We start from the raw sequence: 17589 nt of genomic DNA on the forward strand, positions 1-17589 counted from the left end.
CTCGTTTCTCCTCGTTCTTTATGCGTTTAACTTACTAATAAGTCATTAGTAAAATACACCAGCCTCTCACCGCTAACGGCTCCTTCAAGCTAGCGACACACAACCGGAACAAATACAGGAAGCTGGTTGATGACTCTTTCAATTTAAAAGTACTGGCGCCACCAGTACGCTAATGTGCATTCAAACGTTACACATAAGCGGAACTGGTTTCTGTACCTATAGCTAGCTTTCCGTTAGCGCCGCTGCCAATAACCAGTGGAAGGAGGGACTTTGTGGAGCGCTGCGTTGGTGGATGCTTTACAGTCAGACAAGGGGACTGAGGACTTGGTGAAAAGCACTTTTCTGGATTTTCAGAGACTCGCGGGCTAATTACCTCAAACGACAGCACACAAGAGACAGCAGATCGATAAATATGAAGAATCTTATGTACTGGGCTATGCTGGTCGGCATGACCATCCTGCTGATGGAGCAAGGTAAGTGCTGGATTTTTGTCATTCTTGAGGCACTTGTTATCGCTACCCTTGACTCCGTTTGCACGGGATAGTTTGTTAATTGCCTTATTCATGGCGGTGTTTGCTCCTGCGATTGACTCCGTAATGCTTGCAGTCTAAGCCCAGCATCTTAAATTAAGCGATTAGTGAAGTGCAGCTGAGCTTTCTTGCTGCTAGTGACTGGACTAAGTATTCTAGAGGTTACTCTGAACGTATCTTTGCAGCTCTTATATTAGACTACATTCCTTTCTCTTCTGTAAAAGTTACATCTTATCAAGGTAGTTTGGATCTAGATGTACATTCATACTCAGAAAATAAATAAAACCACAATCCTTGCTGTAGGCTCGGGCTAGCTTTCAATCACACAGCTCTTTATTTTTATGCACCTGCAAATTGCATTTCTTTAGCCCTCCTGCTGCCTGTGGATCATTTTGACGCATGCCAAATCTTCCGGACGAGAGGTTGCAAAGTTGATTAAGTATTAGTTCTTAATCCACACTGACTGCGTGGTCAGGTCATGCAAGTTAAGCCATGTATTCTCTGGGCAAGCAAAGGGGCTTTGGTGTTGGAAGGGAGAGCAGTGAAGCAGCTCAGGCTTTCTGACCTTGTTTCCACCCGACATTAAAGATTCAGGCCAATAACTGGATTGTGGAAAGATAGAGGTGTGCTTAAAAGATGCAAATAAAAGCTAGATCAGCAAAATGAAAATTGCACTTTTATCAGCCCTCATTCCCAATCAAAATGTTGTGTTTACCTTTGTTTGTCTTTGAGTTCATCATCAGTTTACAATGAGATTGGGACTCAAAGGAAGATTAGTGTTCTTGTACTTTGATAATGAAGAGAATGTTTACATAAAGTAAGTGGGTGAATAGACAAATGAATGAAGTGGCTCAATTGATGAGGAAGGCATCAGCTCATCAGCTCTCCAGACATCCCCATTTATAGATGTGTCTGCTGCACATGAATCTGTCCATGTTAAACGCCTGCACAGCCATTAAACCGATATTATTGTATAATGATCCATACTTATAAAAATTAATGTTGAAACTAGACATAAAGTTAAATGTTTACGTCCTTAATAAAGATTTAGGATTTCTAGTTAAAGAAACTTGGCTTCTTCTGCTTTCTCACCAGTCGTAACAAATTTAATATATGTTTTATGAATCCTGATAAATGCATTCCTCATCACTGAATATCACGCTAAATGAATCTTCTATGTTACCACACAGTTTTAGCATTTAAAACAGAAAAAATGAGGCTTTGCACTTTTGGATTTAATTATGTATTTGAGACGTGTCAGTGGTATATGTCAGGTGGGTCACTGTGTGTGGTTTAGTAGATCATCGAGAGCCAGTTTTAACACATTTAATTAAATTCAGCACACACTATTGCTGTTAGTACCATACATCAATACTTATGTTACAAAATGGTGCAGTCATTATTTTGCAAACTAGAATGATAGCAGGTGAAACCAGCCCTCTGTGTACCTGCAAACATCAGGACGCTTTGTTTAGTCATGCAGAACCCTCAAATAGTAAGAGTGGCATCAGCGAGGGTTCAGAACGCAGGAACGTCATGTGGTTACTGTAGACTTTGGATCGTTCCAATAGTGCTGTGACTATAGAGCGATGGAGCTCTGTTTGTCTCTAATTTGAAGTCATATGTAGCTCAATTTTTGTATATATATTTATAAGTAAACTATTAAAGGATTAGTATTAACAGCAAGTCTTACTTGAATTCTTGACATATTCTAAGCTTGTACCATAGTCAGCATGCTGCCATTGTTAAGTTATTTTTTAACATTGTATACTAATCAATAGCTGTTAGTACTTAATATTTATTATTATATTTTGATGGAATAGGATAAATAATTCAAAATTAATTCTTTTCTAACCACCAGTTTTTCTTCATTGTGCTTTCAGTAATCCAGTGATAATGCAGACTGTAAGGAACTTTTATTTTAAGACTTTCAGACAGGAGCCTCTCAGTGATGCCCACTGACTGCAGAACCATTCTGTGCACTAACATGAGGATACGTAGGTTTTATTTATTTATTTTTTTGTCTGGCATGTCGAAAAATCTGCTGTTAAATTAGAAAATATTAACATATATAGGGCAGGTTGCATTAAAATGCATATTACTGTGTATCATGTGTCACCAAGTATAAGACGCTTGTTATTATAAGACACTGCAGTGGTATTAATGGATATTTATTTTAACTCATTTCTTTTTCTTCACATTTAAATGCTTTTGATTCATGTCTGTTTGTTTTTTCCTTGTAATAATTTCCCACAATGAATTTACTATGTAAATCTCTAATAAACTAGGAAAAATGAACAGCATTTCACAGTTTTTCTATGTGTTTTCCCCATTGTTAACCTTGTATACAGGTGCCACTGTTGTGTTGTGCTGCATGGGTACATGTACAGTTATTTCACAGAGGAAGTTGGCTTAATTTATATGAACAGTGTTACTGTAACAATAAAAAAATGTAAATGATCCATATTCAAGCACCACATTAGCACTTTTGTTCCTTTCAAACAAAGACCAGACCACTGGAAAGTGTCATGTTTGGTTTATTAGAAATACAGTAAGAACCTCAGGGAGATGAATCTCTGGTGTTGTCTCACTGCAGAGAGTCTTCAGGCTCGAGGAAATCCCCCGTGGTTCCTGTTTTGAGAGAGAGAAATGGACGGAAAATGATAAACACACCTGTGTAGGCTTGGACATTTAAATGCATTAGGAGATGAGGTGTGGTTTTTATCACCCAATTTAAATGAATTCATTGTTAAACTGTGACAAGTGTCATCAGTTACAATGTATTTGTATAAACATATACACTAATACTACTGTTTTTACCATCAGCTGAGCTGCAACATAACAGAAAGAGGTAACAGTCAACAGAATCACAAAGCCTGTTTTACTCTTTATAAGACTTCTCAAATATACTCTGATACTTTATTTATAGCTGTTATCACAACAATAGCTAACTGTGATTGTTGTGCAGTTATCACTTGATCATTCTTGGTCATACTCACAGTGAATAAACTTGTTTAAACAGACCAGACAACTAATGTTGTTAATGAAATGACATTATGATCAAAAAATGTGCAGTTTATTAGTTGTTTTTCTGCTAGCCTAATCTGGCATCTATCTACTAATCTTCTAATTCATTGGTACTGTAGTTAGTCCACTAACATGCACAAGTGATTTTGATTTATATACTTTAACATACGGCCTTAACTTTTAAAAATGAATCTCAGACTTCTGTGCTGCTGTATCTCTAAGGCATGGCTAGCATATGTTGCCAGTTACCAGGAACCGATGAGAAGGTCATTGCTGTAAAAAGAAAAGGTCAATTGAAGTGAACAGAGATGCAACTCTGTTTGAGGGCTCTACTGTCATATTATTAAGCTATTAAAAATGTCTTCTTTTAATTAATCTAGGAAAAAAAAAATCCTCTCCCCATCTCACATTCAGTCCATTTCCAGACAGCACTAAAATTCTGAAGTCATTTGCATATCAGCAGATCTCTGGCAGAATCATAGCTGTGTTTGATTAGATTAGATGAAATGTAAATGCCCCCAGTGGAGAAACTGGGTCATTGCAGTGGCAGAACAATATAAAGCTGAGGATGAGGCAAACATATGCTCTTTTTTTTTGCTAATATAAGCATTTTTGCCAACAAGTAAACAGAGCTAAGAAATGCAAATGAATGAGTAAACTGCATTTTACTACGGCACTTTGTGCTTGTTATTTATTTATGTATTAAAAGTAAAGTAACTAATTATAAAGAATACAGTGGTCCCTCACTATATCACGGTTCACTTATTGCAGCTTCACTGTATCGCAGATTTAAAAAAAATATTACTAATTCTGTTTCGCTGAGTTTTCACTATACTGCGGGATTTTGCGGTACATAGGTATTTCTGTAACACCCCATAACATGTTCATCACTGGATCAACAGATAGATCATGCCTACACCTTTAGCAGGAATAGAAGTTACGGCCGAGGGCGAAGGTACTGCACCACCTTCATCACCATCAGCACTGCACAGCTACATATTTCATCATCTTCATCATTCAACTTGTAGTAAGAGTGTGGGAAAGATTTATAGGAGTGTGGGAAGGGTTTATAAGTCTTAAATTAGATATAAATAATAAAATAAATCTATAATAAATATAAAACTGCTACTTTGCAGATTTTCACCTATCCTGGAGGTCTCTGGAACGTAACCCCCGTGGTAGGTGAGGGATCACAGTAGTCCTCTTTAAAGCATTTATATCATTGCTGGTGTTTTTACTGCTAAAGCTAACTGTGTTGGAGAATAAAGAATAAAGCCATAAAAAGTGCTCTATTTTAATATTTATAATACTTTGTTGTTTAAGTGATGGTTGTTAATTGGACATTAAGTAGTACAAAGTGTAGAGTTGAATTGTAAATTAAGATGGAAATACTCAAGTAAAGCTCCTCAAAATTCAAAAAGCACAGTAGATGTCATTAATATGATTTTAACAGTAACAAGTCACCAGTAATAAAATGTGAAAAGCTTGGAAACATCACAGCATAGTCTCTACATTGGTCATTAGTGTTAAGTCCAAACCATTTTCATCAGAACCCTGCTGCAGTCATGTGAGAAGTTTGTATTTCATATAGTGTAAATAATTACTCTGGTTATTAATCAAATTTCCAAGTGTTGATATGGTTTTAGCTGCCAAGTAGGCTGTCATGACTTGTTTCAAATGCTGGTCTGTGTTTAAACTAGAAAATAGCTGCTAGAGTAAATGTTCTCTCACCTGATCTTGTTCATGACTGTTCATGAGCAAAATAATGCTGTTTTGGCCTGTATGCAGAGGAATAGAGGGAGAACCTTGCAGGTCAGAAGAATGGATGTAGAGAGCAGGGAAGACTACAGTGGAGCTAACTGATGGAGACAGTTAGAAACGCCTTGGCTGAGGCTGCAGTTTCTGTGGCAGAAAGCAGTGTACATCTGGATGGCAGTCGACATGAACAAGTGCTTGAAGAGCTTCTCTGTGAACCTCTAGGGGATGAGTCCCAGACTAAAATTGCTGTGGGGCTGCGTCAGCTCACTGGAGAGAGGCTTTGTCCACAGTTCCCATCAATTCAGTTCCCTGTTGACATGTTTTGTGCTATAGTTCTTTATTCTTCTTTTCACTTTTTATCTAGCAGTAATTTCCTGGAGACAAGTCACATCATGCACAGTACATCAGTGTCATGCTGTCTTTTCGCTTTCTGATGTGCAGCAGGAAAATATGTGGGAATATGTCAAGGTCAGCGTCACAGCACCCTCCCATGAGTGCAGTCTTCCATTACTTTCTTTCATCTAATATGTTTGCTACAAGCAGTTATATGGACTCTAGATGGTGAAACAGACTCATGCTTGACAGACAGATCACATGAAATAAAGTAGTTAAATAAAGAATATGTGCTTGAAACGAACCATGCAGATCTCTGTGTGTTCTGTAAGGTGGGACAGTATCTATGTTCTTTTGCTGCTGAATCTTCCGTTTCTGTCAGTGGACCTAATATAATTATACTTAAAGAATATTTCATTAAAACCAGGGAGGATCTGAAACCCAACAGTTGATCATCTTCCATAAGAGGTAAATGAGCAGACTCCAACATATGAAGGGTTGGTGGGAAGCAATCAAATACTGATGTCAGAGGGTGATTTAAAGTTTCAATAAAACAAGCAAGCAAGCAATGGGTGCAAGAAAAGAACCCCACCGTAAAACATCTGAGTATCACACTTCCCCCAAAGAGGCCAAATGTTGGTTTCTTCACAAAGAAAATAAGAGCATTTCTTTCTGGAGTAATAATCCAGCTTAAGATAAACACTGAGGCTAATGAGGCAGCCTTATTGTCTAAGTGGGCTGCCTCACTCCCTCCCTCTGTCTCTGTATGTGGCTGGGAGAAGACAGTGCTGACTGTGTTGCCAGGATTCAACACAAACTCTGTGTGTGTGTGTGCGTGTGTGTGTGTGTGTGTGTGTGTGTGTGTGTGTGTCTCAAATTTTAGAATTTTTAAATTTAGTTAGATCAAAATTTGGAGCAACAGCTGTTATTGGATGACCAGCTGAGAGAGCAGAGGTGGGTGGGGTGGTGCTACAGGAACCATGGTGTGCTCGTTTTTATGCAGCCTTTTCTTAAAAAAAACTCTAAAATCGCTGTTGATGGGTAGAGTATGTTCTCTTCTTTTCGCTGGGCTACAGCTACTCAGTATGGATCTCAAGGCAAAAGAGGCAGAACTTTGCTGGAAAAAAATGTCTGTGTCTGTCTCCTGGTGCACAGCCCACATAATGCCTTGCAACAGAATGTATGGACAGAACAGATGGCTGACAATGGCAGGTACATATTGCTACCTGTGTACAGTTCTGTGATATCAAAATGTGATAAATTAAGGGAATATAAATTGGCCATGAAATGCTATTAAAGCCAGGTGGCTTCTTTTCTGTGGAAAGCTTCAGAATCTATCTTATAATAACATTGTAAACTGGAATATAAGATATTGTAATCATACTTTAAAGCACTTTTTTTTGCTTTGATGTTTCGTTGGAACTCTTCAGCACTCAGTTATTGACATGCAAGCGCGAGCATTTCATCTACATTTGGGACTAAAAATAGACCCACAATAGTACCTTGGAGCACATGTGTGAATAAAACCTATTACAATATTAAGCCAGTGCACACCCCAGTGTCCTCAACAAAAAGACTGATAATACAACAGCAGCATCACAATGGATGCCATCATTGATTAACATGGGGTCTGTCTACACAGGCGAAGAGCAAGGAGGTGGAGCAGTAACGAGATGGTGAGTTCAGGTGAAGTGAAAGGAAAACGTTTTTGTAGTGTCCAAAACAGTGGCATTTGTTCCCACTTTCCCCATTAAAACCTTTACTTGGATAAAGTGTACAAGACCATATTTATTTCATGGGTTAAGTAACAAAATTTTGCAGATTTAGATTAACATAAACATTAATAATTACATAAATTATATTAATATTTAAAAATATATACACAACTCTGAGCCGCTGACCTGGGGCTTTTAGGTTGGACACTGAATTATTAACATTAACATGTACACCATCAGAGCATCTGTTTCTTCAAGAAATGTTGCATCAAAGCACAGGACAAACTTCAGTTCTGAGAATGCTGATATGCTCGCTTTTCTTTATTGCACATTTGTCCCACGTGCTCCTTTAAAGGCTTACAGACACTTACTCATTCACAAGCTCACTTCAACATGCAGACACACATATACATGAACACACAACAAATCTACCTCATTCAGGAGTTACAATGTTTTTGCTTCCTCTTAATGTAAGAAAACCTTCCAAGAGGACAGAATCAAGGGTATTTTGTTTTATACCCCAGGTTAGGTTACTTATATACCTTATTTTGACATTATTGTACCTGTGATTATTTATGTATTTTTAGATACTTGGCAGATTTTTAATGATTTTAATGTGAGACATAAATGCAATGAAAGGGTATAGTTTTTTCTGACAGATGGAACTATTAAAAACTAATTCCAATTTCTAGAATGGAAAGCAATGAGCAGTTCATTTTAATAGACCTGTGTTTTTTTTTTTTTTTCTTTTTGAGGATTTATTATTGCTCATTGATAAGACAAAGTATTTATCTGACTAGTCAATTAATTGATGGAATAATCAACAAAATACTTGATTACTAAAATATCAATAGCTGCCACCCTAAAAATGGGTATTTCTGTGTTGTAAACAAAAGTCTGAAACATTCTGACCAGACAACCATGAAATAAGAAAAATATTTAAACTGGAAATTTGACAAATCATGACATGATGAATGTTGTAACTGAGAGCTGTTACACCATGGATGTGAAATTGCCACTTTGTTTTATGGAATCAACTAGAGGCCCTGCTCATTTCAGAAAAGGCAAATTGCAAATTGGTGGTAATTGTTATCCAGTTGTTTCTTTCATTCCTGTGGTGGGAAACAAAATTGCGTACTTCTGTATTTAGTGTGTGTGCATTGATGCTTGTTTGGCATTTCTACAAATGAATCATTTCTGGGTTTCAAAAGGTTTGCAAGAGTTTAATGGATGGAGTTAAATTGATTTTCAATTTTTAATCAGTTTTCTGCACTGGAATATCACTGAAGGCTTTCAGCGTTGAGATTGTTTTGTGTATGACATTGACAATTCAGACGAAGAAGGAAAACAACAAATGCAAGGAGATGTTAAAAAAACCAAATTTCTTGAATATAATTAGATTATTACTATATACTTGATCTTTTACTGCTAAAGTGACATGAATCCTATAGGTAGAACTGCACAGACGTTATCATGGAGCAGGGGTTCTCAGACTTTTTCCATCATGCTCCACTCTCCTGCAGGAAGAAATGTTTTCATGCTCGACTTCAACAGTGAAGAAGCGATGCAGTTGAAGCAACGCAGATGAAGAGATGCAGACAAAAGCTCGCGTAACTGCATGTGGAATTTCTTTGTTCCACATGACTTTTCTCCCAGGTCATTTGTGCCCCACCTGTACCCTACACTTTGAGCAACATTGTCCTAGAGGAAATCTCTGAAATATTAAGATGAAATGTAGATCTAAATTCCTGGGTAAACAGACCATGGGAAAATGCTATGTGTATCAAATTTTTATTTATTTTTCAAGTTGGGAAAATGTGATGATATCCTTAGTTTTCAAGGATAGTAATGCACTGTAAACATTCAATTCAATTCAATTCAATTCAATTCAATTCAGTTCAATTCAATTCAGTTCAATCCAGTTTAATTTATTTAAATAGAAATCACAGCAAACAGTCACCTCAAGGCGATTCAGTTTAATAAGGATCAGGGATGGTGAATTCAGAGTGAGCACAGTGGGAAGGAAAAACTCCCTTTTCACAGAAAGAAACCGCCAGCAGAACCAGGCTCAGGGAGGGGCAGTCATCTGGCCCGACCGGTTGGGACTGAGGGGAGAGAGACAGGACAAAAGACATGCTGTGGAAGAGAGCCAGAGATTAATAATAACTAATGATTAAATGTGGAGTGGTGTATAAACAGAGGAAAAAACTGAAATGAAACTGGCCTGGCTCAAAATCATAATACCCTTAATATTTTGTTGCACAACTTTTTGAAGCAATCACTGCAATCAAGTTATTTCTGTGACTCTCAGTGAGACTTCTGCACCCACCAACACGTATTTTGGCCCACTCCTTGTGAGCGAACTACTCCAGCTATCTCAGGTTTGAAGGGTGCCTTCTCTTCAGCTACTTCCACAGATGTTCAATAGGATTTAGATCAGGGCTCATAGTGGGCCACTTCAGAATAGTCCAGTGCTTTCTTCTTAGCCATTCCTGAGTGTTCTTAGCTGTGTGTGTTTTGGGTCAAAATTATGTCTAAACTCTCAGCACCGTCCAGAAATTACACCTAAACTGTTTAGTAAATTTTCCTTAAATTTGGCAGAAAATTCATTGGGGGTCAGAGAGGAAAAGTTAAGCTTGGTGTTCTGATTGAATATCCACAGCCCCCCCCCCAAAAGGGTAAAAATTGTGAATTTTCACACATTTTGTTTAATTGGAGAAAAACTGTTCAGTAACTTTTTTTTTCTAAGTTCCCATAATTACTGGTAATAATGATACCTTGAATATGAGTATAGTTTGATTTGGCTTGAATCACTCTGAGGGTAAGGTGATGCACTCTCCCTGCTGCAGAATAGGCCTCAAGCCCCCTTAGCCAGCTTATCACAAAGAGCAGATATGGATATAGATTCGGGCATTAGCCACCTCCTGTGCAAGAATGACATCAAGCTGTACACTTGGATTAAGTTAGACACTGACTCACTGATCCACGTCACCAGCATCTACAGTGTGGATACTGACGTACTATTTAAATGATAAGCATGGCTGGATGGCGGCAAAGAGAGGGAAGCTAATCCATAGTGAAGGGGTGGAGTTGCTAGAAGGTAAGATAATGGGCAGCTACGAGTAAAAAAAGTATTAGTGTTAGTAAAGTAAGTGATGGAATAATCAACAGAATGCTTGACTACTAAACAGTCGATGCAGTACACTGCTGGAAAAACTATTTGATGATACTGATGGTAAAATAATACACTGCTCAAAAAACATAAAAGAAACACTTTGAAAAAACATGGAGCGCTCAATCGGGGAAAAAAAAATCATGCTGGATATATATACTTATATGGACTGAGTAATGTGTTAGGAATGAAAGGATGCTAATGGAAATGAAAATTCTCAACATACAGAGGGCTGAATTCAACCAGAAAATCAAAGTGAAAAAAAAAAAAGATGCGGCATGCTAGTCCAATTTGGTGGAAATTTAATGGCAGGAACTTAATTCTGAGGTTCAACGTGTCCCATAGACCAAAACATAATGTCCCAGAGGTGTTCTATTTGATTTCTATCAAGCGAGCATGAGGGCCAGTTAATGGTATCAACTCCTTCATCCTCCAGGAACTCCTTGCACATGAAGCTGGGCATTGTCGTTCACCAGTGGAAAGCAAGGACCCACTGCACCAGTGAAGTGTCTGAAAGTGGGTCCAAGGATTTCATCCCCATACCTAAAGGCAGTCAGGGTGCCATTGTCTAGCCTTTGGAGCTCTGTGTGTCCCTCCATTGTTATGCCTCCCCAGACATCACTGATCCACCACCAAACCAATCATGCTGAACAATGTTATAGGCAGCTTAACATTCTCTTATGGCTTTTCCAGACCCTTTCACATCTGTCACATGTGCTCAGGGTGATCCTGCTCTCATCTGTGAAAAGCAAGGAACTTTTAAAATAGCTTTTTCAAACATCCTGGTAACTGTAGTTTTATTTTGGATGCTCACGTTATTTTACTTTGCACATAATGAAAAGAATATTTAAGAAAAAACAAAATCTACTAGGGTCAAACTTATTAGCTCCCTGATGCTAATAGTCAATTGTGTATCCTTTTTGCTGGATAACAGAATGCAGTTGTTTGTTGTAGTTCTCAACAAGTCTTACATGTCTCCCGAGCAATCCCAGCTCCATTCTTCTTTGACCAGTCTCAAGCTCTTCCTGATTTGATGGTCTTCTGGCATTGGACCTTGGTCTTCAGGTCACCCAAAGATTTTCATTGGGATTCAAGACAGAGCTTGTAGGCCAGTCAATAACGTTCAGTTTGGTCTTCTGGAGGTAGTAGTCTTCACCAGGAGTGACATATTTTTTGGGTCATGGTTGTTTTGGAAAACAAAGCGATGACCCAGACCCAGACCCACAGCTGAGTGCTTTAGGTTTTATTTAAAATTCTTAACTTATCCTTTCTTCATGATTCCTTCCACTTTGATGAGATTCCCAGTTCCAGATGCATTGAAGCTTCCCCACAGCATAATACTCCTACCGCCATGTTTCACTGTGAGGATGGTGGTCTTTGGGTTGTAGGCCTCTCCCTTCTTTCTCTAAACATCAGCAGGATCTCTATGCCCCAAAAGCTCTATCTCATTTGACCAAAGGCTGTGCTTCCAGTACGCATAATCTTTCTCCAGGTTGTCTTTAGCATTCTCCAGCCTCCTCTGCAGAAGTGGAGTTTTTCTTGGTCTCCATTCCTCTTCAAGGTTCTAGTTATTGTCTTCTTTGAGACTACAATTCCCAATGTGGCTAAGTCCTAGTGAATGACTAGTGTCTTGGCAGTAGTTCTGGAGTCTTGTTCTGAGGGACATATCTCTCACTACTTTTCTTTCAAGTCTTTGAAATTTTTGTTTCCTACCTCTGTCAGGCTTGTTCTGTACTGTGTGGCTCTCTTTGAATTTCTTGATACTTATCACTCCAGTTCGTGACATGTGGAATTGCTTTGATAACTTTGTACATCCATCTCTCCTGCTTTGTGAGCATCAACAATTCTTTTTCTCATGTCTAAACTGATTTTTTTGGTTTTTGGCAGGAGGCTTTCACATGTGACAGCTCAATCACTTGCTGCATACTATGTGTAAATTACAAGATAACCTCCTGTTTTAACTTGATTTTACAAGCTGTTAAAGCACAGGGTTGCATAGCAGTGGTTTGTTCTATGGCTCAATAAAAAGGCTAGTTTTTCAGGGGGCTAATAATTTTGACCCTGGTGATTTTTTTTTCTGGAATAATTCTTATTGTGTGCAAATTAGGAAAGTTCCTGGTGACTAAATGAAGGGAAAAAATACACTAATTGTTTAGTCTAAAACTAAGAAACACTTAGTTTCACTCCCCCAGCTTGGGCCTGATTCAGACTTCAGTGTCTTTGTAGAGCTATGAGGTCACCTACGTAAGTGGCCAATGTTGTTGCCAGAGTTTATGCTTCTGCTATATGTTAATTATCATGTGGTTGTGTCCCCGGTGTTGTGTCACATTTGTTCCTCTGGTTTATTTGCTTCTTTGTGTAAACTTGGGGGAAGTTGCCAGAAATGCATGGAAGGAAATGACAGTGTTTTTTGGGAGGTGCACTTCAAGTTATATTATAAAACTTCAAAAATAGGGCAGCACGGTGGCGTAGTGGTTAGCAATTCCAGTGGTTAGCACTTCCAGATGGTATTCTAACTAACAGTTAGAATACCATCTGGAAGGCCTGGGTTCGATTCCACCTTGGCCCAGGCCTCTCCCTCTCTCTGTGTGGAGTTTGCATGTTCTCCCCGTGCTTGCGTGGGTTTCCTCCGGGTACTCCGGTTTCCTCCCACATTCCAAAGACATGCACTTACTGGGGTTAGGTTAATTGGCTAATCTAAATTGCCCATAGGTGTGAATGAGAGCATGAATGTGAGTGTGAAAGGTCGTCTGTCCCTCTGTGTTGGCCCTGCAACAGGCTGGCGACCTGTTCAGGGTGTACCCTGCCTCTCGCCCTATGACAGCTGGGATAGGCTCCAGCCCCCCCGCGACCCTTAACAGGATGTGCAGAAGCGAATGGATGGATGGATGGAACTTCAAAAATAACTAACAATATTAGAGCTAATAAAAATATCAGGGCAAGATTAACAGAGTTACGGCTCTATCTGGTGGCAGATGGCTGCGTAACATTTAGGAATTAAAATCATAACAATTAGTATAACCAACTAGTGATAATAGCAATGATTAGTAATCTAGTTGACTAGTTGCACACATTCCTAGTGCAAATAGAAATTATTTTTGCTTTCTAAAGAAAACCAGTTTGTTTAGAAATGTCATGTTGAAAATCCCTTGCTCTGTTAAAAAAAAGCACCTGGGAAATTTTTGACAAAAAATTTAAAATTTCATGAGGGGGCTAAAAATTTTGTCTTCATCTGTTTATGGTTGTAATTCTGCAGCAGTGGTTCTGATTTTGGAGCAGATGCCAGAATCAGTGGTTAGCAAGCACATGGGTTGAGAAATAATTTATATGCAATTATTGGGGGCTAGCTTGGAAAGTTGTGTGAAGCATGATAGATAATATTTCAATTAGTGCCATAACATGGGGGTGCAGGAAGCCCCTTGGCATGGGCCTTTGTGGTGGATTCCGGGAGAGTGTTGATAGGAAACTGTTCAGCCTCCAGGGACAAAGAATTTTCATTAAAGATATAGTTGTCATTTTTTTTCTCATAGTTGAGCTGCAAAGTTGTCTGACCAACTTCAACACTGTGAGCAGCTCATAATTCCAATATCTTCTGGCTGTTATGTAATGAACTGCTAACAAAGGTGATAGTCTTCCCAGTAGAACGTGGATGCATTTGGACATCGAGGCATTAATTCTGCATTTCCCACTGCAGGAGGACCAAGTGTGCTGATGAAATCTAAATCATTCCTCTAATATTGTAATTGATGAATACAAAATTAACTGATCAAGACATCTGATAAAACATTAAGCAACCACGAAAGAGTCTACAGGCTTTGGCAGTGTCATGGAAAGCAGAACAAAAAAAAAATAGCAGAGAGAAGTTGTGTGCCTTACGAAGCTTTTGTACTTCTGATTGTTGTTTGCAAGAGGCTGAATTTGCAGGGCCACATTCATGATAGTTAAACTCATTTATACTGAATCTGGACGTTTTAGTAGAATTTTACATATAATGCATGTAATGAAAGTCAATCTTAGTCTGAGTAATTCAACTGAAGACTGTGTTCATGCATAAAATATCACTTGACCAAGAAGACTTATAGTTATATTATAATCTAGAGCGACCAGAAGCGCTTGCATTCATGGCAGAGAAATGTCACTTTTTGGCATCGGGGCTGTTATGTGGTGTGATTGTTAGTCTTCGCTAAAGTCGCTTTTTAATTGCAGTTACACCAGCAGCAGCTGTCAGATATGAACCATAATGCCATTTAACAGGTTGAAGTTTATTGAATGTGCTGCTTTGGGTCTCTCCATAGTAAGGCACTGATGATCAACAACAGTAGACTTAATGCATCTGTGTTCTAAATGAAATTCTGTTAATTAGTTTGACAAGTTTTAACAAAAAATGGCCAGAAACTTTACTCTTCATCTAGGTGTCACATCATCATTTACCAAATTATGTATGGAAAGATAAAATACCATAAATATTACCATAAAAAATCTGTGGAAATAGTACAAGGTGTTGAAACTGATGATTTTGATTATTAAAAATGTATACTTAATTGATTTTGACACCAGCATAAAGTTCTTATTCTGATTTTACATACCATACCAACTTATCTGGAAACAGGGAAAAGTATGAATAACAAGCAATTCTTTTTTTTCTTTTTTTTAATTTACATACTGTAATTGTGGCACTAAAAACTTACCAAGAAAACATTTATGTGACTGTTTTTTCTGGACTTCATTTACAGCTTAATTGTCTACAAAGCTCCTTGCATTATTTTAGACTTCACAAGCTCATTAAATTTCATGGAAGCTTATGTTCCCTGCCTTATAATTAATGCCTAACGCTTGAGTGGCAGTCTTAATAGTCTTTTAAATGGTCAATACAAAAATGAATGTTTCTCATTAATCAAAATCCCATTGCTTGGATTCCTGCTAAGTCATTTACTAAGCTTTGCTATATTATAGCATTTATTTAGACCAAAAAAAACAAAACAAAAAAAAACAACACAAAAAGAGCATTGTTTGAAACTGACAAGAAAAGGCTTTTTTTGAGTGGTTAGAAAATGCATTAAATCCCGGTGTTCTATTAGAGAGAAAATAAGCTTTAATGACCAATTCTATGTTAAAAACGGCTGCCTGGATTCTTTCCAAATCTGCAGGAATCTTCCAAATGGGAGCACAATTAACAGTTATAAAATCGCTCACAACTTCGTGAACCAAGGCCAAAACTCAATAAAGTGACTTATAAAACTGAGCTATACTCTAAACAAAATAAATAAATAAATAAATTATCCCACAAGTTGATAGGTGTTGAAAAAGAATAGTTTAATGTGTATGTGTTGGCAAAACATAATCCTGATCATATCATTGCACTTTAAAAGGCAATTGTCAAATATTGTGAAAAAGGTTTGGCTGAACTGTGTGCCTATCACTTGATACTGCTTTGTACTTAACTGTGTCAGTGTTGGCACAACTCTGAGATTTGCAATAACAACGCGACTTTGCAAAATTCTGAGTGTGATTATTTAGCCTTCTTTACTGGGCAGTAGCTTCTTACAGCTGAGGACACACAATGAGGCCCCAAACTGTATCCCTAAGAGTTATAACCTTAACAAAAACAATAATACATTTCAGTGAATAGGTTTGAGAAATGCATAACATACCAAAGTAGTGCTTGGTATGTTACCCGTTTGCAGCTTCTTTGCTTACTAGGTTTAAATTGTAAAATGGATTTTTAAGTTATAGTAATAATTATATAATTCATTTAGTTTATTGTAGAGGAGACAGCTGGGACCAGAGTAATAGCTGTCACGTGGAGAAAAAAATCTTCTACAGTACCTCAGTTTGATGAGGCATAATGAATCCAGTGAACCCAGATCACCTGATTAAATTTTTGCCATAATTGGGTCAAGGTCAGAGGTCAGGTTTTTCTGAAAATGTTATACAATAACTTGAAAACAATGTGAGGTAGGATGGTCAAATTCTCACCATAGATGCATCTACAAAATAGCTTGGACATGTTTGAATCTTGGCAACCTTAACCTCAAGGTAAAAGTCAAAGTTTACATTTTCTGAAAATCTTAATTCAAGAACAATGTCACCCAGGATGTTTAAATTCACACCATAGAGGCATCTACTGAAAAGCTTGGAGGAATTCAAATCTCGGGAACCTTGACCTCAAGGTATAGGTCAAAGGAAAATTACGGGCATGGACAATAGGACCTATCTGTTATCTCGGTGACTGAATGTTTAGAGAGGGACATGTTTGTGAGATGAACAACGTTCAAATCAGCTGAAACGTTTGGCGGGGGCAGGGTTTGTTGTTTCAGATCGACTGTGGTCATTAAAGACTGAAAGCCATGAATTGTGTCAGGGTACATTACTAAGCTACAAACAGCAGTTAAAATTCAAAATGAATTAGAATTAATCATTTACAACTACCCACAAGTTATTAGACTTGTAGGGGCATAGTTATAATCCACAGGGCCAAAAAACATTATTTTCTGTTGATGTGTTGTGTCAAATCTTTCAGGTATTAGCCTCACAGAGACATTCATTCACACAGCGAATTACTTATCATTTAATGTACAAACATGCCCAAGTGTAACAGATGTTGCCTTATCAAGGCTGATGTCTGGAAGAAAACTGCACTACAGTGTTTAATATACAAAGGCCTTTGAGTGGCAGAGCCTGAAGAGATCAAAGTGACATGGGACACAGTTGTTTTCTTCCATTTTGTTGAAATGCGCTACCATTTGAGCTTGCTTTGGTGACAAGAAACATCTAAATTACATAAATGTCAGGCCCTTCTTGTTTCAACAAACTGCTTAATACCACAGCTGACTTGTAACAAAGGCTTGGCCTTCAGTGTAAAAAGTGACCTCCTTCATTAAAGTTTGGCCTTCACTTTTCCTCACTTCTAGTATGAAAATGAGTCAGTGAGGTAATGTGAGATAAGAATTTCCAAAACAAGGAAATACTGCTTTTTCGTTTTAGTTTCCTTGTTTTCCACCGAGTTACCAGTTTTGTCACTCGTTAGCTAACATGAACTAATGTAAGTCTATTA

The 17589-nt window shown here is 37.9% G+C and overlaps 1 protein-coding gene across 1 annotated transcript in view; it reads left to right on the forward strand.

Moving 5' to 3' along the window:
* The first annotated feature begins 288 nt into the window (after window positions 1-288).
* ntm (neurotrimin) overlaps window positions 289-17589 on the forward strand; it is a 561945-nt gene continuing 544644 nt past the window's right edge. The window contains exon 1 of the mRNA XM_030745784.1: window positions 289-473. Within this exon, the coding sequence (XP_030601644.1) occupies window positions 413-473 (61 nt within the window). The 5' untranslated portion in view covers window positions 289-412. The remainder of the gene's footprint in view (window positions 474-17589) is intronic.

The sequence above is a fragment of the Archocentrus centrarchus genome, chromosome 14, assembly GCF_007364275.1.
Source record: "Archocentrus centrarchus isolate MPI-CPG fArcCen1 chromosome 14, fArcCen1, whole genome shotgun sequence".
Lineage (NCBI taxonomy): Eukaryota > Metazoa > Chordata > Actinopteri > Cichliformes > Cichlidae > Archocentrus > Archocentrus centrarchus.